The sequence below is a fragment of the Cardiocondyla obscurior genome, linkage group LG01 (genome assembly GCF_019399895.1).
Source record: "Cardiocondyla obscurior isolate alpha-2009 linkage group LG01, Cobs3.1, whole genome shotgun sequence".
NCBI lineage: Eukaryota > Metazoa > Arthropoda > Insecta > Hymenoptera > Formicidae > Cardiocondyla > Cardiocondyla obscurior.
The window spans coordinates 8,765,802-8,785,301 of NC_091864.1; the positions used below are offsets into that span (position 1 = coordinate 8,765,802).

At 37.9% G+C, this 19,500-nt stretch overlaps 5 protein-coding genes across 8 annotated transcripts; 2 read left to right on the forward strand and 3 right to left on the reverse strand.

Annotated features, from left to right (window-relative positions):
* The first annotated feature begins 132 nt into the window (after window positions 1–132).
* Window positions 133–5,655, forward strand: Nup214 (nuclear pore complex protein Nup214). The gene is made up of 5 exons (XM_070660219.1): window positions 133–289; window positions 586–888; window positions 994–5,143; window positions 5,227–5,389; window positions 5,514–5,655. The coding sequence occupies exons 1-5, from the start codon at window positions 257–259 to the stop codon at window positions 5,539–5,541; spliced, it is 4,677 nt and encodes a 1,558-aa protein (XP_070516320.1). The 5' UTR covers window positions 133–256; the 3' UTR covers window positions 5,542–5,655.
* A 205-nt stretch (window positions 5,656–5,860) lies between these two features.
* Window positions 5,861–9,833, reverse strand: Ints4 (integrator complex subunit 4). The gene is made up of 7 exons (XM_070660419.1): window positions 9,612–9,833; window positions 9,116–9,534; window positions 8,550–8,876; window positions 8,197–8,461; window positions 7,608–8,070; window positions 7,022–7,511; window positions 5,861–6,922 (listed from the first exon to the last, which is right to left on the reverse strand). Exons 1-7 carry the CDS (start codon window positions 9,663–9,665, stop codon window positions 6,184–6,186), a joined length of 2,757 nt encoding a protein of 918 aa, XP_070516520.1. The 5' UTR covers window positions 9,666–9,833; the 3' UTR covers window positions 5,861–6,183.
* On the forward strand, window positions 9,829–11,922 carry LOC139104940 (calcium and integrin-binding protein 1). Of its 4 annotated transcripts, none has more exons than XM_070660760.1 (7): window positions 9,829–9,936; window positions 10,084–10,203; window positions 10,349–10,456; window positions 10,540–10,574; window positions 10,693–10,940; window positions 11,013–11,211; window positions 11,310–11,922. In XM_070660760.1, exons 3-7 carry the CDS (start codon window positions 10,406–10,408, stop codon window positions 11,329–11,331), a joined length of 555 nt encoding a protein of 184 aa, XP_070516861.1. In that variant the 5' UTR covers window positions 9,829–9,936; window positions 10,084–10,203; window positions 10,349–10,405; the 3' UTR covers window positions 11,332–11,922. The 4 variants fall into 4 exon arrangements, with proteins under 4 accessions (XP_070516861.1, XP_070516844.1, XP_070516853.1 ...); XM_070660743.1 differs by having other exon boundaries at window positions 9,836–9,936; window positions 10,019–10,203; XM_070660752.1 differs by having other exon boundaries at window positions 9,866–9,988.
* Window positions 11,923–11,924: 2 nt separating this feature from the next.
* LOC139104972 (oligosaccharyltransferase complex subunit OSTC) lies at window positions 11,925–12,969 on the reverse strand. Its single transcript, XM_070660783.1, has 4 exons — window positions 12,653–12,969; window positions 12,456–12,529; window positions 12,163–12,380; window positions 11,925–12,081 (listed from the first exon to the last, which is right to left on the reverse strand). Exons 1-4 carry the CDS (start codon window positions 12,789–12,791, stop codon window positions 12,063–12,065), a joined length of 450 nt encoding a protein of 149 aa, XP_070516884.1. The 5' UTR covers window positions 12,792–12,969; the 3' UTR covers window positions 11,925–12,062.
* Window positions 12,970–13,420: 451 nt separating this feature from the next.
* Window positions 13,421–15,836, reverse strand: LOC139104823 (aminomethyltransferase, mitochondrial). Its single transcript, XM_070660536.1, has 5 exons — window positions 15,487–15,836; window positions 14,944–15,284; window positions 14,545–14,864; window positions 14,246–14,328; window positions 13,421–14,090 (listed from the first exon to the last, which is right to left on the reverse strand). The coding sequence occupies exons 1-5, from the start codon at window positions 15,749–15,751 to the stop codon at window positions 13,753–13,755; spliced, it is 1,347 nt and encodes a 448-aa protein (XP_070516637.1). The 5' UTR covers window positions 15,752–15,836; the 3' UTR covers window positions 13,421–13,752.
* Window positions 15,837–19,500: the final 3,664 nt, after the last annotated feature.

Below are 19,500 nucleotides of genomic sequence, written 5' to 3' on the forward strand. Positions count from 1 at the left end.
GAGCACATTTAAATATTTAATGCAATAACTGGATTATTTGAACGGCTGCCTAAAAATTAAGCAATCTAACATGGCAGCCGAGCCGCACGTTGAAAATGTCGGAAAGTAACTATAGAAAGATGTAGTTTATGCCTAGTTAACCTGACCGTTTTCAATTTCAATACGCCTGTTGAAATCCGATGGACAGCCGTCGACGAGGTTGATCTTATTTATCGTTGTAATCAATTTTAAAAAGCAACCGTAAAGTGTCGTAAAAATGAAGGCATCGCCGGACCCGATAGACGTACAGGTATTACGTGTCGTTCCGCGATGAAAATCTCATACGTAGTTAAAATTGTTTGCAAATACAACCGGCGACCAAGTTGCATCAGAAGTTAAATCATGCAATCCTTAATTCATCTGTAATTTCGACATTTGTTTGTTAACTTTAAATTTTTATTTAAAAGCTGCTGTTCAGATTTAGTTTTCATTCAGAACAAAACTAGCACAAAAGAATTTCGCTGTGTATTTCGTGTGCATGTTTTGAAATATCCCGTTTAAATTTTTCCGATATCTGATGTTATACTTATTATTTAATATTTTCAGGATTTTCTATTTAAACAGTCAAATGCATCCCAGGTATTTGATTTGAAAACTCCTGGGTATATTCCTGCTGCTTGCAATCTTCTTGTGGCAGATAAGAAACGAGGACTACTTTACATAGGGCATGATGATAGAATTATTGTTTTCAAGCCAGCAGTAGAAAACAGTGTGGAGTGGAAGATGGAACTTCAGCTGCCAGGCGTTATATCAAAGATTGCAATTAATTGCGATTATAATTATATTGCTGTGGGCATAGCATCAAAGCCTACAGTATTGATATATGATGTCTGTTCACTAGTTAGAAATGTATGCAGGCTTTTTTTTAGGAATTTAAAAAATATTTCAGTATTTTATTTAGTTTTATATAAGACTAGAAATTATATTTATCATTAATTAATGCATTATTTTCAGATTCTTAGCTTGCTGATTGAAATAACATCATCAAATAAGTTAGATAGCTACATAACGGATATAAGATGGAATCCTACCATATCTGTGATGCTTTGTATCGTTACTAGCGATTGTACAGTTGGCAGTTTTCAGCTGAAAGTAGAAGAAGAAATAAGAGAAAATTTTGCACCGAAAGTATCTGTGTTGTCTAAAGTATCGAATGAACAGCAGGCTCTGTGTGCAGCTTGGAGTCCTAAAGGCAAACAAATAGCGGTGGGCTGCAAAAATGGAGACATTATACAATTAAAGCCAGATACTTTGAAGGTTGCCAGAACTATCACAGGACCTTCGCCATCCATCGGCGAGGTGATTAACATTCTGTGGCTCAGTAATTATCAGTTTTGTGCCGCGTATTTAAATAACGAACGGCACATAAATGTCCTCATTATCGACGCGCCAAAAGGAGACGCAAACACTGTCTTTACATGCTACGAGGATATTACGTACAGTTCTCTTGACGCCGAAGGAGAGGACAGCGTTCCACGCTATTATTTTGAACATGTTCCGGAATGGGGACTTATTATAGTTGGAAGTAGCACCAGCAGCGAAATAGCTTTGTTAGGATCTACGGATGGTGGCGTGAATTGGAATCAATGGCAATTAATCGATAGCGGCAGGGCTCAATTGCCGCATATGCGAACTACAGAGATTTATCCTTTGGGTTTGACTGTTGACAAATCTCCAACCAATAAGTTACCATGGGGCACGGATTCAACATTACCGTATCCAGTTCCAATTTTACATATTCTCGGAACATCCGGAAAATTATGCAGTTTTCATATGGTCAATTTAGCACCAAATTGTCCTGCCATTAATGTTTCTCCTACAGAAATCGTGACACCTCCAGCGCCGTCGCAGCCTACTATTCCACCCCCCGAAATATCATTTAATTTGAATGCTGCAGTGACCAGCACGCCACGTTCAAAGCAACCGGAGGTGACATCAGAACGACCAAAGCCTGCCCCAATGACAAATATATTTGGCGATTCTTTGAAGGCAGCAGGCTTTTTCCAACCACCTGTGGAACAACCAGTGGAACCGCTGAAACCGCAAGAAGAAAAATCTGCGCCACAAATAATTGCAAAACCGATTATTTCCAAAGAAACACCACCAGTGTCAGAATCCACAAAGATAGAAAGCAAGCCAGTTGTAGATAAGGAAGTAAGTTCGCCACAAATAACGGAGCAGAAAGCTTCTATAGATGATAACACGCGAATGCGAGCTTACATGCAAGAACAGACACTATTCGAAAAAGAATTGCGAAACAGATTAGAACCACAGGTATGGGAATGTGGTACAGATGCAGAGAAGAAACAACTCGGAGATATGCCTGTTGATATAGAACTATTTTTAAGGGATTTGGAGGACACGACCAACAGTTTATCCAGTGATATAGAATTTTTGAAACGTCTGCTGCTTGAGTCATTTGCATGGGTTGAAGCAACTAAGTCGAAGAATGCAGCCAGTGTTGATATTACTACTAGAAATTGTAATGAAAATAGCAAAATAGCGGATTTGCAACGGTCGTATTACTACATACAAACGCAGTTGAATGAAGTAAGTAAAATGTTAGATTTGGAATGGTCAGATCACAAAGCGAAATCGAAGATGAAAATGCCCAGCTTGGAGTATGTGTACCAAAATCTTCTGACGCATAATAGAATTATTGCAAAGGAGAAAGAGAAGCTCGAGCACATTGCGCGGCGGTGGAAGTTTCTTAAACGCTCACTAACGGCGGGCGGCGTGTCTAATCTTAATCGTTTGATGGCGAGCTTAAATATAAACTCGCCAAAGTCACCAGCGTCGATCATTCGTGGAAAAACCGACGTTATAGACGGTCGTTGCAAAACCATCGCCTCGAAAACTCTGAGTTTTACTCCTAAAAAACAATTGAAGCTAAGAACGTTGCTCATCGAATCGTCTCCGAGAGTTATCAAGCCGATTAATCCATCACCGATTCAGGATCGTCTAAAGGCCACGTTATCATCTTTAGCGTCTCTTAATCCTGTGATCAATGAGACTAGAACAAAAACCGAGCCGCCGATTGTCAAACAGAATATTATTGTTAAGCAGCCAGTCGAGAAACAGATCAAATCACCAAATCCTCTTGCTTCATTAAACAGTATTGTTGCAAGGATTGGTTCGTCCGACACGAATGGTGTCGTCACGCAGAACAAAGCTCAACAGAAGCCACTTCCAGCGACCGTTTCTTTTTCCAGTGCGATTTCTATTAAACCAACAGATAAAAAGCCCGTCATGCTAGGAGTATCTCAATCTAAACCGAAACAAGATCTCAATCTTAATTTTCCAACGTCTTTCACATTTGGAACGCCGACAACAAAATCTCAAGATATTCTTTTTTCGAAATCTCTTCTAGCAGATGCAGCTGCTAAAAACAAGGAGTCTGTGAGCACCGATGGCGTTTCTAAGACTTCGGAATCTGCCTTATTCTCGACCGGATTATTGAAAGACGTACTGTCAACAGAATATCCATTAACGGAGGCAACTCGTGGATCTATAGGAATCGCACGCAATCTTTCAACGCTTTCTACAGCACCGGCTTTGAAATCGGACGCTGCTGTAACGTTTAGCTTCGCTACGCCAAGTATGGCCCCGCCAGTTTCGAAAAGCTCATCCTCCGTTACCGCACTCGATATGATGTCTTTCGCTTACTCGAAATCTTTACCTCAAACTTCTACCACCGAGCCCTCGATAACAGTTCAAGTAGCACCGATGCAAACACCAATAGAATTGTCGACTCTATCTTTAGGATCGCCCAGCTTAACTCTTCAACCGGTCGATCACTCGAGCAACAGCGTGAACGGGAAAACAAATGCCATCACGACTTCTATGAGCTTCGCTGCATTGGCACCCGTTATTACAACGCCGGCTTCCACGACAACTGCCACTATTACATCCGTAATGACTCTCAGCGGGGTCACTATCAGCGTTGTGGACGCAAACGCCACTCGCAAGCCAATGGCGGAGATACCATCCAGCAGCGCGATCGTTATCGAAAAAGTTACCGCGCCTGAAGTAAAATCACAAACTTTTGGTACCGTGACTACCCAGGCTCCAATTTCCTTAGCCACGACATCAATATTCGGTGGCCAGACCACCGTGAAAAACGCAGCGGCGGTGTCAGAGACCATTACACTGCCCGCCACAACTGCTTTTGGCGCAGTTTCTTTTCCGTCGATTGCATCTACTTTCGGGACGTCCACCTTAGCACCGATCACCACTTCGGTGTTCAGCGGGTTCGCGAACCCGTCGACTGGCATTACCACCAGCTCCTCGACGATGCCTACGAATAGCACAGTGTCTCCTTTCCAAGCTTCTCTGAGCAAGCCAGCGTTTGGTGAAACCGTCGCCACCGTTACCAGCATACCACCTACGAGCTTTGGAATCAATTCTAGCAGTACTTCATCTGCAGACACAATTTCCTTCGGTATTTCTACGACGACGACGACAACGACGACGACAACGACCACCTCGATTACACCGGCGTTCGGCAAGAATCCGATAGCATCTCCAATATCGAATGCACAGTTCTCAAATGTTCAAACACCCGCGTCGACGGCGAATATTTTTGGTAAGGCGATTATCAGTCCTGCATCAACGCCATTCGGTAATACTTCAAGCTCGGTATTCAACACACCCGCTACTTCTTCCAACGCCTCTATATTTGGAGGCAACAACATGAATTCTATCTTCGGATTGACTTCACCGAGCGGAAATATTTTTGGGGGCAACACGGGATACGGCGCGGCTTCAACGGGATCTATATTCAACACCAATGCTCCTAAACCTGGTATCGTATTCGGTGGAACGACAAACACATCTACTTCTCCGTTTGGTGGTACTGCAAGCAACACGTCACCAACGGCGGTCGGTGGTTCTCCTGCGGGAACAAACGTATTTGGAGGTACTGTGTCTAATACATCTCCTATACAGCAGCCTGTACTTAGCGCCCAATCTGCTTTTGGACAAGCTTCCACCTTCGATGCTAAGCCAGTATTCGGATCATCACCCATTTTTGGCGGAGCAAAACCCGTGTTCGGAGGTAGTAGTGGTTTTGGCTCGCTCCCTTCGTTCGAATCTCCTGGCATGGGTAAGAAAAAATAATTGATATTAGTATTAATTGCGTTATTTCGTATCTACTGTTCGTTTATATTAAAAAAAAAATTTTTATAGGATTTGGAAATCCATCTGGTCCTGCAATGGAAAATATGCCAAAAGTATTTGGAGAAGTGGCAGGCAACAGTACATTCGAATCTTTAGCCAATCAATCGGGTGGTCTCAGTTTTGGTAGCTTAGCTCAGAAAAATCCTGAACCAGATAAACCAACATTCACTGCGTATGTATCTTATGTATTTTCGTATTTGATTAATCACGTCAACGAGATAATAATAATAAAATTAAAATGTACAAAAAAATTTAGACATATATTCCAATAATCAAATCTGTTTTTCTTATTTCAGCGGCAGCTCGTTCTCCAGCTGGAGATAAATAAGATATGGTTACTGCAGATTTAGCATCAAAACTGTCATACATCTAACAAAGTATGAATTTTTATCGAATAAAAAAGAATAATTTAACTACAATCGTATATATATAGTTTCGAAAAGATAAACTTTTTACGAAAAAGAAACCCTGTTGTATTATGTCTTGTACATTGTAATAAATAAAAACATCTAGGTTTTATAATAAAATATTTCCACTTGAATGAAGAAAATAATTGATTAATATATTAAATAGTGAGTCGATCCACAGAGTGACAATCACAAAACAGTATGTAAGCTTTTGCGTTGAATGTGAAATAAAAAATATTATTTTAAATTATTCAAAATATTAATTTTGCTTTTCTATTCAGTGTTTAATAATGTTAGTACGAATAATCAAACATTTTTTAAAAATTGTAAAATTTTCTACATTACTTATATCTTTTTTATTAGATCATATGATCTAATCTTTAGCTCATTTAATATCATAATGATTTTTCTATGCATAAAAATCGGTAAATTTATTTTAAATTATATACTTTATTAATAAACTATAATTCTCTGCAAAAAGTATTAAACCTTGATTTAAAAATACATACAAATTAAATAATCAAAGTGAAAAGTAGTAAATGATTATTATACAATATAATCATATGCCTCTTTTAATAGCTTTCGGTGAAATCGATACTTTGGTAGGTTTACATAAATCGATTACACATGGATCGTCTACAGGTGGATGCGTGCAAATCGAAGATGAAGGTAATAATAATGCTAGAGAAATTTCTACGTTACAAGGCTCCATCCACACTTGATGTGACAAAAGAACCGTTGTCCTGAGTCTGTAATCTTTCTGATCGGATGGCTGCATACGTAGATCCGAATGTCGTGGTAGCAGTAATTGCACTTGTTGATCCGGATGTCTCAGCTTTATTCGTAAAGTAGAGGGATCGCGTAAATTCAATATTTTGGCATTTAAAGGAATTCCCAGTAAAAGGCCGCCCGTAAATTTCAGTGCAGCATCAGCGTCACCCCTCGGTTCTTCAATATGCGCTCGGCAAAATCGTGTCGTCGCTGATGGTCTCGGCAATCGTTCTTCCCCTTGCACTAATGGTGTTAGAAGTAGTGGCAGCAAGAGTCGCGTTAAAGAACCTGGCTTCACATCTGTCAAAGTAGGTATTTGTAGAACTAGAGCTCTGGAGAACGGCGGTAGCCTTGACGTATCTTGAGGAAGACCATCAGCTTCCGACAAAAAATAACGAGCCAGTGGTAACGCGCTGCCGGTCGCACCTTTAGTCACCTTGATTAATTCTATAGCCAATGCTTTTAGCCACATATCATTAGCTAAAGTAATATCATTCTCGCCTAATCCACTAAATAAACGCTGCAATCTATAAAAGTAACGACGTATAAGGTTTTATATTTTTATATGTGATTAAAAATATATAGTATATCAAAGTAATTTTTGTATTTAATGAATTAATACATACTTCTGCGTGTACTGAAGAAGAACAAAAATATTGTTGCTGGTATTTGGCATTGAGTTTGCCGAAATAGACGTTGTTGAAGATACAGAGCACTCTTTAAGAACGGATTTTAACAGCAACATGCAACGAATGTATAAAGCGGTGAAACGTGCTGCTCCTTCCATGTGATGATCCATCGCCGCCAAGCGATCAAGATCAATGGCCGCGGTCTCCAAAAGTTGCGTGTGAACTCTCCCTCCCGGTCTAGCATTTTCGATTCCAATTACCATCTTCTCTAAGAACTCACGACCACGTTGATCTCTATTTTCTTCGTCATCCATATCTTCCATTTTTATTCCTGAGCCGCTTGTAAGTGCCGGTCGTAATCGTGGAACTAAATGTGGCATTGTATCTCGTAAATAGTGATAATGCTTGGAAGCATGTTCTGTAAACAGAGCATGCATGCTTGGACAATGCGACGCGGCATTGAAGATTAAAACAAGCACGCTTGCATCTATTATAAATGTGTTAAGGATATTACACATAATTTTAAAAATCTGAAATTCGCATAATAAACAAATTACACAATAAAAAGCAATTAAAAAGATACAAGATGGCTCGTCCACATCTGGTTCGGGTGTATCGAAAAAAGGATGCCGACCAAGAAGTTGTGGTACTAAAGGCAACGTTAAGTACGGATGTGATGCGCCTAATGCTGCTAAACAACTTCTGATACTTTCCCTGTCCTGAGGATATCGAGTTAAATTATCTAACAGACGATTGACGCACATGTAAAGACAATTTGTGGTGGCGAGATGACTAGCAGCTAGCATAGCGTGTAAGCCTTCTCTCACTTCTCCAGAGAAATCTTCCAGCGCGCCTAAAATTGTTTCCAGTTGGTCTTCTTGAAGAGTAACGCTCGCAGACATTTTTTTTAAAGATTCGATAGCTCTTAATCTGACATCCTGAATTTCATCGTTAAACATATCAACCATAAAGTCTAATGAAATTCTAGATATACTCGGTTGTTCTAACGAAAGCATGCAGAGTGCTTCAACTGCAGCTGTTCTTACCTAAAATAAAATTTAGATATAGTTAATGTAAGAAATAATCATAAAAATAAAGAAATGTAATAATAAATTTTTAATAATTATTAAAAAAAAAATTGTTACGCTATGCAATAAATATTGTATAACTACTTCTAAAAATTCATCTTCTAGACCGTGAATGAATGCTCCGCAAGATCCGCTTTTCTCTTCAACTTCGGGTTTGTCTGCATCGATTATTTTTTGTTTTTTATCTAAAGCTTGTTCTATATAACGACGCGATACGCTTTTCATGGTTCCTAAGAGAGACATGGCTGAAGCTCTCACACGAGGTGATAAATCACCCATAAGACTACAAATTTGTGAAAAAGCACAGTCTACCATACGTACATCATCTCCATCAAATCCCATAACAATACTGTAATGTTTAAAAAAAAAACATGAAAGGAAAAGTTACTTAAAAATGTTAAATTTATAATATATTTTTAGTTATATTATATACAGACCTCTCTGGATACTCCCGACCCAAAAGCCAAATGAGTTTCAAAACGGCTCGACGTACTATCTCGTAATCATCGCGAAGAGCTGCGCAGGCTTCTTTAAAAAAGCTTGCTGGAAGCCTGCAACCTCTGTGAGAATGTAATTCTGCCATAGTTTCAAAAGCTTGAGCACGAACCCGTGGATCTTGAGAACGAGCGTAATTTCCAATTAATGCTAAAGTGTCATCTGCAGCATTTGCTGTTAAATAACGTCCAATGATCGAAAGACATCGTGTTTGAACACCATGCCAAGTGTCAGGCAGATGTTCCTGTGCAATCTTTAGTACCAGTGCTCTAAAGAGATAAAACATATTTTTTATTAATAATTTATTATAGAAATCTTTTTACTTTCTTCATTTTTCCATATTAATTTTTTTTTTTTTTTTTTTTTTAAAGTTTAATATTTATTTATTTTTTTTTTATTTTTTAAGTTCCATATTTGAATATTTAAAATTCCATATTTGAATCCCATAAATATATGTATACAAATATACATCATAAAAAAAATAAGATACAACACATGATATATACACCTTTGATAATCTCCTAACTTCAATAGCGTCGCTAATCCCTGGCTTTTAACTCTATGTGACTCCTCATTCCTCAGAAGTTCAGCTGTTTCGTTAATAATTTTAGCCTTCTCCAATGTATCAGGTGTTACTTCTCCTAACTCAGCAAATACCCAGAAAATTTTGGCCCTAACTGCAACTTCTTTCTCAACTGCAAATCTTTCCGCCAGTTTCTTAACGGCAATGGGAACATCCTCGGGTGCTATATATGCTATAGCATCCGAAATACGAACTAGTAACTGTAACGCATCGTTTCCACTCTTGCATTTCTCCAGGCATTCTATGTAAGCTAATGCCGAGCTGCTGTCGGTGCCGTTTTTTGAGCCAGACGTTGATAATAGCCGCAGAGTCTTTAGTCGTTTTGTTGGCGGCTCATTAACAATCTGCGCAAAGATTATATTATATTATAGCTAGTTAAAATATTTGTAACTTGCCTCTGACAACAGACGTGTGATCTTACCGCTTGACTTTGATTAAATTCAGCTAGTACTCGTTTTTTAATTAAAGCTGCCATTCTTGGAACAAATGTCTTATTTCATTATAGATTAGAGCTATTTCTCTTGAAATAATCTTATAATTATGACATTCGAACGTACGTGCGGTATAACCTCAAATTTCGTAAATACAAACATACTTTTTCTTCCCATAGATGGCCCTCCCCTCAAATTCGATATCCACTACTATCAAACACTGACAACTCTTGTTGGATCAAATCGAATTTATTGCTGCCACTGTTTTCCGCGATGCCAATTTATTTTCTCGTTTGTTGTGTCGCGAGAGTGAATGTTAGCTTAATTTTTATTATTTTGTAAATTTTAAGTATTTTTTTTTGTAAAAGTAAATATAGCATTGATTGTGTGTGTTCAGAAGACACGACTAGCCACCGAACGCTGAGTGGATTTTAATTGGCCTACATAAGTCGCTTTTTTCAGCTGAGCCGACTGCATTGGCGTCAATTGGCGTGTTGATCAATACACAGTGTCGTTTAAAAAGCAAATTATATTACGTTCGATTAATGACTACCAAATAATTAATCGACAAGATCAGTCATGGTGAGTGAAGATCTTTAAACCTTCTCTTTCTTTACCAAGTCACATTTAATTATCGTTCAATAACTATGGCAAATAATTTGAAATTGTTTTACAAATTAATTATCAATTTAATAGTGATTGACGATGACCAAATTTTTTTTCTAAGAATAATTGAAATAACTGCAAGGCGTCGGGTGACACAGTGTATTGTTGTTCTGGAAGGATGGGTGCAGGAAAAAGTCAATTTACGGAAGAGGAGTTGCAGGACTATCAGGTGAGACTGCTGAGATATTACTTTTTATTTATTTTTAAATAATTAATTTTTTTTTAATCGAATTATATTTTTCTGATTGATAGGATTTAACATACTTTACTAAGAAAGAAGTTTTACAGTAAGTACAATCATAAGATTGATATTTGTTCAAATTTTTTAAAATTATTGATTGTATTAAATTAAACGGTTAAAAAAAGTATATTGTATATATAAAGTTATATTTTTTTTCTTAATAGTGCACATCAAAAATTCAAGGCACTTGCTCCAGAAAAAGTTGGACATAATAAGAATGCAAAACTGCCAATGTCCAAGATTTTGCAGTATCCTGAATTGAGAGTAAATCCTTTTGGTGACAGGATTTGCAAAGTTTTCAGCTCTAGTCAGGATGGCGACTGCACCTTTGAAGACTTCCTGGACATGATGTCAGTATTCAGTGATGCTGCTCCAAAAGCTGTAAAGGCAGAACATGCATTTAGAATATTCGGTAAAATAATACTTAAATTTTTCATGATTTTTTTAAATTCTCGATTTATTAACAAAATTTTTTTTTGTAAAGATTTCGACGGTGACGATATGCTTGGCGTAGGAGACTTACGACAAGTAGTCGACAGATTGACAGCTCCCCAAAGATTAAATGACAGTGACATACAGCAGCTTCTTCAATTTATTCTCGATGAAGCTGATTTGGACGACGACGGCGCGCTCAGTTTCGCCGAATTTGAACATATTATAGAGAAAAACAGCGACTTTTCTAAGTAAAGTTCTTTAAAATATTATATTACAATATTATATATATATTATATAAATCAAAATTTTTATTTTAATCGCCAATAACATCAAAATCTTTTTACAGGAGTTTTCGAATTCGTTTATAAAAATATCAATACGACAAACTCGCCAATGAAAGACTGAGCATTAATTAACATTAATTTAATTATGGCGGAAGACGTGGGCCTAATACATGCTTGGAAAAAGGAAGAAATATAATTGGTGCGAAATATGGTACTATAAATTGGCCTAAGTCAGATAATGATCTCTTTTAAGTTTTATCGAGCTTATTTATTCGAGATTATAGAAAAAAATGCGCGAACACACTTTTTAATTAAAAATTATCACACATACCATATATAAAACTGCCAAACATCTACAATGATAAATACTCCAAAATATATACTCCGATTTAATGAAGAGAAAACGTGCATTTGTTCGATTAGTAAATAAAGGCTTTTAAGATATACTTCATATGATGAATGCACAAATTTAACATTGTGAAATAATTTTGTGTTTTCTGCTCTAGTAAAAAAAAAAAATTAATTTTTAGTAACTTTTTTAAATATATATTTAAGTATTACAAAAAATACATTCCCCTATGGAAATGTATTATTAAAAAATTAGTTGTGTCTATAACATATTACAAAATTATATATCTCTTATGCTATACCATAAATAATAATGAGCTAAAACTATCTAGTTTTGCTTATCATACTTTATTACAAACATCACCATTCCATTGTTACAATATTTTTCATATTGTAACAATATCCCATACAATATATAAAAATGATAATTTGCCATAATATTCATAAAATTATAATTTGTTTGTAATTTAGGATTGCAGATACCCACTGAAAAAAAAACAAAAACCAATGATTTATCTCCAACAATAACATTCACAAGAATTACACCAGTTCACAAATATATCTTACGGAAGTTTCATCTTCATAAATATCCAACATGCAGTAAATGACACAAGTATACTGAGAAATCCCACACATATTAGAAGAACTCTGTTAAGCTTTGGTGTTGATGGACCATGTGTTTGATCTAGTATGATAAAGCCCAAGCCTCCCATTGTAAACAAGAAACTAGAGGCCAAACCTTCCATGATATACTGCCCATTCACACGATAAGGCATAAATGCTACCTGCAAGAATCATACTAGTTTAGAATTAAAAAATTGGATTGCTGTGGTTAAAGGTATTCTTGACAATGGTCTTACAGGTCTTGTGTGACCATGTTCATCAGTTGTAGATCCTACACTAGGTGGCTCGACAATTACATCATATATAATTCCTGAAAGAAAAAAAAAAAAGTAGATAATTAACAGAGTAATAATATCACATTATCACACTTGAAATCACATAATAAGAATATCGCTATGGTAATAAATATGAGAAAAATTTCAGTATGACTTACCTCCTGTCACTAGGAAATATGACAGCAAGATGAAGGAGAAAACTACCATAGCGCTAGGCTTCACGAACCAGGACGGTCTTTTCAACTTCAAGTTAGGCACTTCTAGGACTAAGAACGGTAACCGGTAAATGTACTCCATCCTGCTGAATGTCTAAGCTATGCTATGGAAAAATAGAGGATCTCGCACAGAAACATCCACCTAATAACCCTTCGCGGTGTTATAACCCGGCAACGTTTATTTACGCGGTCATGCCTCCTCGCTTCTTATTATGGTGCATTCTGGTGCCAACTGCCAGACCTGCCACATCAGTCTAGCTACTCTAGCTTGCATGCGCACGAAGTGTGTTTAGTACTCTCGATTCTCGCGAGTTTTCAAACTGCTCATGCGCATCACACATGCGCAAACCGTCGAGGCTTCTAGACGCAAGTAGCCGGTCGGCCGCCGTTCAAAACTCTGGGTGTCGAGCGATCGCGAGCTTCCGTGAGCTCTCCTCGCCGCCCACCGTGTCGGAGGCGGTAATTATGAGTACGGAGTGAAAAATATCGAATATGTGAACGCGTGTGATAGTGGGCAGAGCATATTAGCAAGGATTTATTGCGGATTCGAATGCGACGAGATTATGCGGCTTAGCGAAGTACAGGATGGGAACCATCGGCACAACAGCGCCTGCTCCTGGATCTCGGGAGAAATCAAAGGTAAGAACCAATCACATTTAAGAATAGACGATTGCGCTGAGTCGTTAGCCAATAAGTATCCGGAAGCAAACGTTACAATTTAAAATTTTTTACTGATATACGCAAGTAATTTTACAATTTCCAATTCTTTACGCGGATATGTGAAGATTTCTGTTTTACATATATAGCTACAAAACGCGTTACTTTTTGAAAACTCAAGTTTTTTTTCTGAAAAAGCCTCAATTATTCCAGTTAGAATGCTGTGTTAAAAAGGCAGATTTAATCGACGCGTAAGTAAAATATGCGACTTGTCACAATTTATTCACGTTATAAATCAATCAATTAATTACGTCGTTAATAATAGTTGACGATTGTTTACACACTTTAACGGCTCGTGTCGGTTTCGTAGCCGCGGTTTTCGCGAGTCATTTCGCGGTGTAATACTTGGCTTTTACAAAGGGCAGCTTCGTCACAGTGCCCTTGTACGTTTTTCCTCGTACTTCGACTAGCACTCCGCCGCCGAATTGTGCTAAATCGGGCGGCATGTATCCCATGGCGATTGGTCGGCCTAGGGTTGGACTTGGCCCTCCAGAAGTGACTCTGCCCACTCGCTCCCCTTCCGGTGTCAATATGGGCGCACCTTCTCTGGCAGGTGGCCCTTGGCCCAATAACAATCCAACTCGTTTCTTTGTTGCTCCGGTCTTGATCTGCTTAAGTATTTGTTGCGCCCCTGGGAAGTTTGTTTCCGCCCTTCGTCGTTTCGCTATGAAAAAGAAAAAGAGAGAAAAAGAGACAGGGAGCTTGATATTTAGCAAAGTTGCAGTAATTCATATTTTGTACAGCGTGAAAAAAAATCATGAGATTATGATTTAAGTTAATTATCATGTATGAGGATTAATGTACTTTGAGAGAGCATACCGACTAGCCATGTGAGGTCGGCTTCAACTGGCGTGGTGTCCTCGTTGATATCGTGACCGTATAGGCAGAGCCCAGCTTCTAGTCTGTAAAATTTAGCGAGAGAAAGAGAGCAAGTTAGATAAATTTTCACTTCGTCACTTTTGTACATTTTTTGTTAAATATATATATATATATATATATATATATATATATATATATATATATATATATATATATATATATCTATCTATCTTTTCAAAATCTCTATAGTTTTTGTTATTTTGAAGTATTATATAAACTGTCTGGCTACCAATTTTGACCTCAAGCTATCTCTGGCTCCAAGACCAGCCAACTTCACATCAGGAACTTCCAAAATCCTCTCGACCAGGCCAATTGCATCATTTGCATGTACAGATATCTCAAAACCATCTTCGCCAGTGTATCCACATCGTGTAATCCTGACAATACTTCCAGACACCTTTGTTTTCACACTGTTCATAAATTTCAGAGTTTGAAGATCGATTTCTACTAGTGATTGAAGGACAGCTGCTGCAGTAGGACCTTGAAGAGCTACTAGACCTCTCTCTAAGGGATCCAAGAAGTCAACATACACATTCTTGTCAATTTTTTTGAAGTCCTCCTGATAGTAAAAAAAAAGAAAAGAAGAAGCATTTTTATCTCGACTGTAAGAATAAAGATAACATATGCAAATTTTTCACCTGACGTTCCAAGAGAAGTTGCTTGTCCTCGTTCCGCCTACCAGCATTAGACACCACAAAGTACTTATTTTCGTCGTCCTTGGTAATTATGAGGTCGTCTAGGATTCCTCCCTTGTCATTAGTAAAAATAGTCAACGTCGCAGCGCCCTTTTTCAGTCTCTTGAGATCACATGTAGTTAGAGATTCCAAATACTCTGCAGCATTTTCGCCAGATACTTGCGTTTGTAGCATATGACCGACGTCGAAAAGCGACGCTAGGGATCTTGTGTGTAGGTGAGACGCAGCTATTGCTTCTCGGTATTGCACCGGTAGTAGCCATCCGGCAAAATCGACGATTTTACCTAAATGCAAAAAAATCGCGTGTAAAATAAACCTCTTAACCTCTTACAATAACAAAAATTTTGCAATAACATTGCGATGCAATGCATCTCGAGAGGAGGTCGTCTTTCTATCGTTATCTTTTTCTTTGTGTGTAAAATTCGAGTAAAACTTCAGAATGTTATTTAGGTTTGTGTTAATAGTTTAACTGAACTTGAAACTTGCCTTGTCTTTCCACATGAAGGTCGTAGAGACAGGTCTTGCGGGCTTTACTGACAGTCGACGTTGACGAGGTCCAACGATTTTCACAGAGAATCGAGCTTCTGTTACGAAATACGGAATCGATCAAACAATTAGAGCCACCTAGTTTCTCCTTAACTCTCAATGTTGTGTTAACACTGCAGGTGTCGCGTATGCCTCCCAGAGTGTTTAGACATTTCTCGAGATTGTCGCAGATAACGAATCTGCCGCAAACAGCGAAACGAAGCATGATGCTTCTTAGTCAATGCTTTATCATTCACTAGCTTGAGTAATTCCGTGCCTCAATAGTAAGCTCCTCGTCGGAGGAGCTGCGATGACCTGCGTTGATATTTGTTATCAGACGTGTAGCAAGCTTTAGAACTGAAATATTGCGATTTGACAAGCTAGAAAGTTATCTTACAGATGGAAATGTGCATTATTATAAATAATCCTATGAAAAATTTAGTTCTTTACATTTTAGTAATGCCTATGCACGTCAGTCCTTAATAATAAAACTTTTTAAACGTTTATACGTTATTTTTTCTTGTTTTATATAAATTATTTTATGAAATAATTTATTTTAGTTCAAAATGTTTTAAAGAAAGAGAAAGTAATGAAAATATTATAATTGTAATAAGCCGTCTCTGCAAATTGTGCAACTACACGATATTGGTACATCTGCGCTATGTAACATTTTTGTTTACTCCTTCTGTTATCTGGCAGGGAGTTATTTTAATCTCCATACGTAAAAAAGGTCATGGATGTTAAAACGATGTGACGAAGGATGGTATTATCAAACTGATAGTTATGGAAAAGTAGTTGGTAATCACGAGACTCGGGATGCTTATTAAATTTTTATTGTACCACGTAATAATAATAATAATATTAATAATAATAATAATAATCATGATCATCATCGCAATAATAAATTGTGATAATAATGACAATAATAAATGGTAGTAATAATAATAATAATCATTTATCATCGTAATAATAATAGTTTCGTAATAATAATAATAATAATAATAATGATACTTTATCATTGTCGGTAATAATCCAATGACAAATGTCAATATTCATATAGTAGCGTGTCGAACGGAGAAACGACCTTAAAAAACGAAGATAGTATCAATGTTCGTTCGTACATTTTGTTTTTTTAGCTTCCGCCGTTTTTTATCTTCTCGCTCGCTCTCTTTAGGATCTCTTCTACCTCTCGCTCTCGCATCTTCCACACGCGCATTCTCACTCGACTTCGCTTCCTCTTTTATTTAATCTTTTTTTTTTCTTTTTTCGCTTTTAATCTCCCCTTTTCTCTCACACACACGCACACTTTCTCCCTCTGTCTCGTGCCTTACACAATTGATGCAAAATGTCCCTACACAGTCCGACGAATGTGTGTGTGTGTACATTTTCCCAGTTATTTTCTTTAAATCAATCCTCACGATCGCATTTTGCTCGACGCTTTCCACATTTTTTTTCCACCATTCCTTCTCGAAATTCGCTAGAATTTTTTTTTCTTTTTTTTTCTTTAAATCCTTGCACGTGTTGACACATTCATTCACACTGGTAAATCAGTTTGGTAGTGGAAGGATCGGGGAAAGAACGGGTTGGCTGTGTGATGGGGCGGTTTGGTGGCGGTAAAGTGGTGAGGGTGGGAAAACAGGATGTATCCGCGGGATTTGTATCGCACGTGAGGATGCTGTAATCGGGCAAAGGGTTACAAGGGAGATGGAGTTGGGAAATTGCAATACTGATGAAAAGAACTGATGAGATGTCGTTGTGATAAAAAATAAAAAAATAAAAAATAAAGTATTAGTGACGTCTTAAGCCTGTCGACCGATAACAGCCTTCTTTCGGGTTGCACCGCGATGTTTAACCGGGCGATCGTTTGCGAATGATCTGTTCTCGATCGAGGGACGTGGCCACCGCGACATCGTGGGCGTCGGAAAAATCTAATAACGATCTACGATCGCGAGGGAAGGAAACTGAACAACTGCGATAACGCGATCTGTGTGCGCTACAGAAAAAAGTACATGTAACTATAATGTTGCCTCGTGTTTCTACGCGATTTTTTTTCCGCTGTTCCAACATAAAATTTTTTTTAATTTTGTTTTCTTATACAGCCTGTCTTTTTGCGCGTTTCTGACTTTTAACTATTGCTGTCCGAGCTACTTTTTCCTCCTATCGCCTCTCCTCCTCATCGCTCGCGTTCCCCAAGCGCGTCGATCTGCCGGCAAAGAATTTTCCCAAATCTGGACCCGTCCTCCGACTGAGCCGGAGTCGGATCCGAGGCACTCGTTCTGGTTGTCCGAAAGTCGCTTGATCGCGCGTCGTTTCCGGCAGGATCGTCGCGCTAGAGAACGCGCTCGCACGTCTCGTACGCGTTGCGTGTGCTAGTTCATGTATGTACGTACATACGAACATACATACATACATACATACATATATGTATATTTATATATATATAGATATATATTCGGCTATTTGTTTCTTTTTTTCTTTTGGTCCTGGTACGAAGGAAACGAGAATTATTCTCTTTTTAATTTTTTTTCCGTCTTTTTGAAGAAAAGTTTCGCGATTTAAAAAAAAAAAAAAAATTTGGAAAGAAATCGCGTACAAATTTTGAAGTACCTCGAAAAGTTTTACGATCTCCAAAGTTTTTGCCCTTGCGTTTATTCGGCCGTGACTTAATTTTTCTATTAACTTTTTACTGGAGGGGAGGGGGACTCTGTTTTGTTGCCTGTCGACATGCAATGTGCAATCACCATAGAGAAATTCTCTTTCTCTCTCTCTCTTTCTCTCGCGCACACACTTTCTCACTTGCTCTCGCGATCTCGCGCTCTCTTTCTCTCTCTTTCTTCCATTTACACTCCCTATATGTATATCTCGAGTTCGATAATTTCGTCTAAAATTCCATTTTCGCCTTAACTATACACAATAATCATAATATATAATAATAATAATCACGATTCGAATACATCATCGATCATTTTTCCGAATATAGATACAATAATTTCTTATTTTTCATCGTCTTCCTATCGCCTCGCTTTCTCGCGCGCTCTCTTTCACACTCTCTCCCTCTCTTTCTCTCTTTTGCAATTACATCTTGCAATAATAATCGTTTAGGTCGTCGTATATCTATACATATACATATACATATATATATATATAATTTATAAAATGAAAATAGGTACAATTTTGGACGCTTTTCTTCGTCGAAAAAACGCTCCGAAAATTTTATTTTCGCTTAATAATGCCCATCGGTTGCGATTCTAGTCCACTTGGTAGTAAAATTTTGTTTATTCTCCTATCTCTCGCATGCATTTATATCTCATTCTCTCGTACTTAATTTCTCTCGTTCTCTCTTTATATTTAAGTCTTTCACTCCTCCATTCTCGCAATTAACTCTTTCTCTCGTCGACAAACACGCTTAATTGATACGCTCTTCCATTCGCTCAGCTCATCACAATAATCATCTCACGATGTTTTATTTGCAGGCAAACCCTTGCTCTCTCACTCACAAAATTGCAGCGATAGTCGCCCTCGCGATATATATCTGCCTTTCCGCCGCTAATTTCTAAAAAAGACCTTAAATTTAGGCTGGCCGATCGCGTGCTTCCGGAATCGACGAGCTTCCGTTTGCGCTTACGAAGGAACGAATTTCATAATCTGGAACATTTTCCACGTGATTACCGCGTATTTACAATTTAACTGCGGGACCAATTCTGCCATTCGTCTCCCGCCGTAACGATCCAAGTCGTTAATTGCGAATATCGTAGTCGCGTGAAAGGTCGTCCAGCCGGAAGTCGTGAGGCACGAAAAATTTATTCTCGCTTATAAACTTTTTTTTTCCCTTTCGCTTATCCTCGATCTACACGCCCGCGAATCGGCCTCGCGATCTTCTCGAAATGATCTCCATAGTTCGAGTTCTCTTTATCGGACCGAGCTCCTCAATTATCTTGTCGTATACATTTCTTTTCGTCGTCGTAAAAAGACTTT

What these genes read in the sequence shown, in the direction of transcription:
- Ints4 (XM_070660419.1), bottom strand. Translation starts at nt 9,665, where the DNA reads ATGGCAGCTTTAATTAAAAAACGAGTACTAGCTGAATTTAATCAAAGT. An exon ending in GGTCGGGAGTATCCAGAGAG is followed by an intron (nt 8,462 to 8,549) that starts GTCTGTATATAA and finishes TAAACATTACAG; the next exon opens with TATTGTTATGGGATTTGATG. An exon ending in CTTCTTCAGTACACGCAGAA is followed by an intron (nt 6,923 to 7,021) that starts GTATGTATTAAT and finishes TTACTTTTATAG; the next exon opens with ATTGCAGCGTTTATTTAGTG.
- LOC139104940 (XM_070660760.1), top strand. Translation starts at nt 10,406, where the DNA reads ATGGGTGCAGGAAAAAGTCAATTTACGGAAGAGGAGTTGCAGGACTAT. An exon ending in ACTAAGAAAGAAGTTTTACA is followed by an intron (nt 10,575 to 10,692) that starts GTAAGTACAATC and finishes TTTTCTTAATAG; the next exon opens with TGCACATCAAAAATTCAAGG. An exon ending in AAAAACAGCGACTTTTCTAA is followed by an intron (nt 11,212 to 11,309) that starts GTAAAGTTCTTT and finishes ATCTTTTTACAG; the next exon opens with GAGTTTTCGAATTCGTTTAT.
- LOC139104823 (XM_070660536.1), bottom strand. Translation starts at nt 15,751, where the DNA reads ATGCTTCGTTTCGCTGTTTGCGGCAGATTCGTTATCTGCGACAATCTC. An exon ending in AACTTCTCTTGGAACGTCAG is followed by an intron (nt 14,865 to 14,943) that starts GTGAAAAATTTG and finishes TTTTACTATCAG; the next exon opens with GAGGACTTCAAAAAAATTGA. An exon ending in CGACCTCACATGGCTAGTCG is followed by an intron (nt 14,091 to 14,245) that starts GTATGCTCTCTC and finishes TCTTTTTCATAG; the next exon opens with CGAAACGACGAAGGGCGGAA.
- Nup214 (XM_070660219.1), top strand. Translation starts at nt 257, where the DNA reads ATGAAGGCATCGCCGGACCCGATAGACGTACAG. An exon ending in CGGACCCGATAGACGTACAG is followed by an intron (nt 290 to 585) that starts GTATTACGTGTC and finishes TAATATTTTCAG; the next exon opens with GATTTTCTATTTAAACAGTC. An exon ending in TCTGTTCACTAGTTAGAAAT is followed by an intron (nt 889 to 993) that starts GTATGCAGGCTT and finishes CATTATTTTCAG; the next exon opens with ATTCTTAGCTTGCTGATTGA.
- LOC139104972 (XM_070660783.1), bottom strand. Translation starts at nt 12,791, where the DNA reads ATGGAGTACATTTACCGGTTACCGTTCTTAGTCCTAGAAGTGCCTAAC. An exon ending in ATATTTCCTAGTGACAGGAG is followed by an intron (nt 12,530 to 12,652) that starts GTAAGTCATACT and finishes TTTTTCTTTCAG; the next exon opens with GAATTATATATGATGTAATT. An exon ending in AACATGGTCACACAAGACCT is followed by an intron (nt 12,381 to 12,455) that starts GTAAGACCATTG and finishes TGATTCTTGCAG; the next exon opens with GTAGCATTTATGCCTTATCG.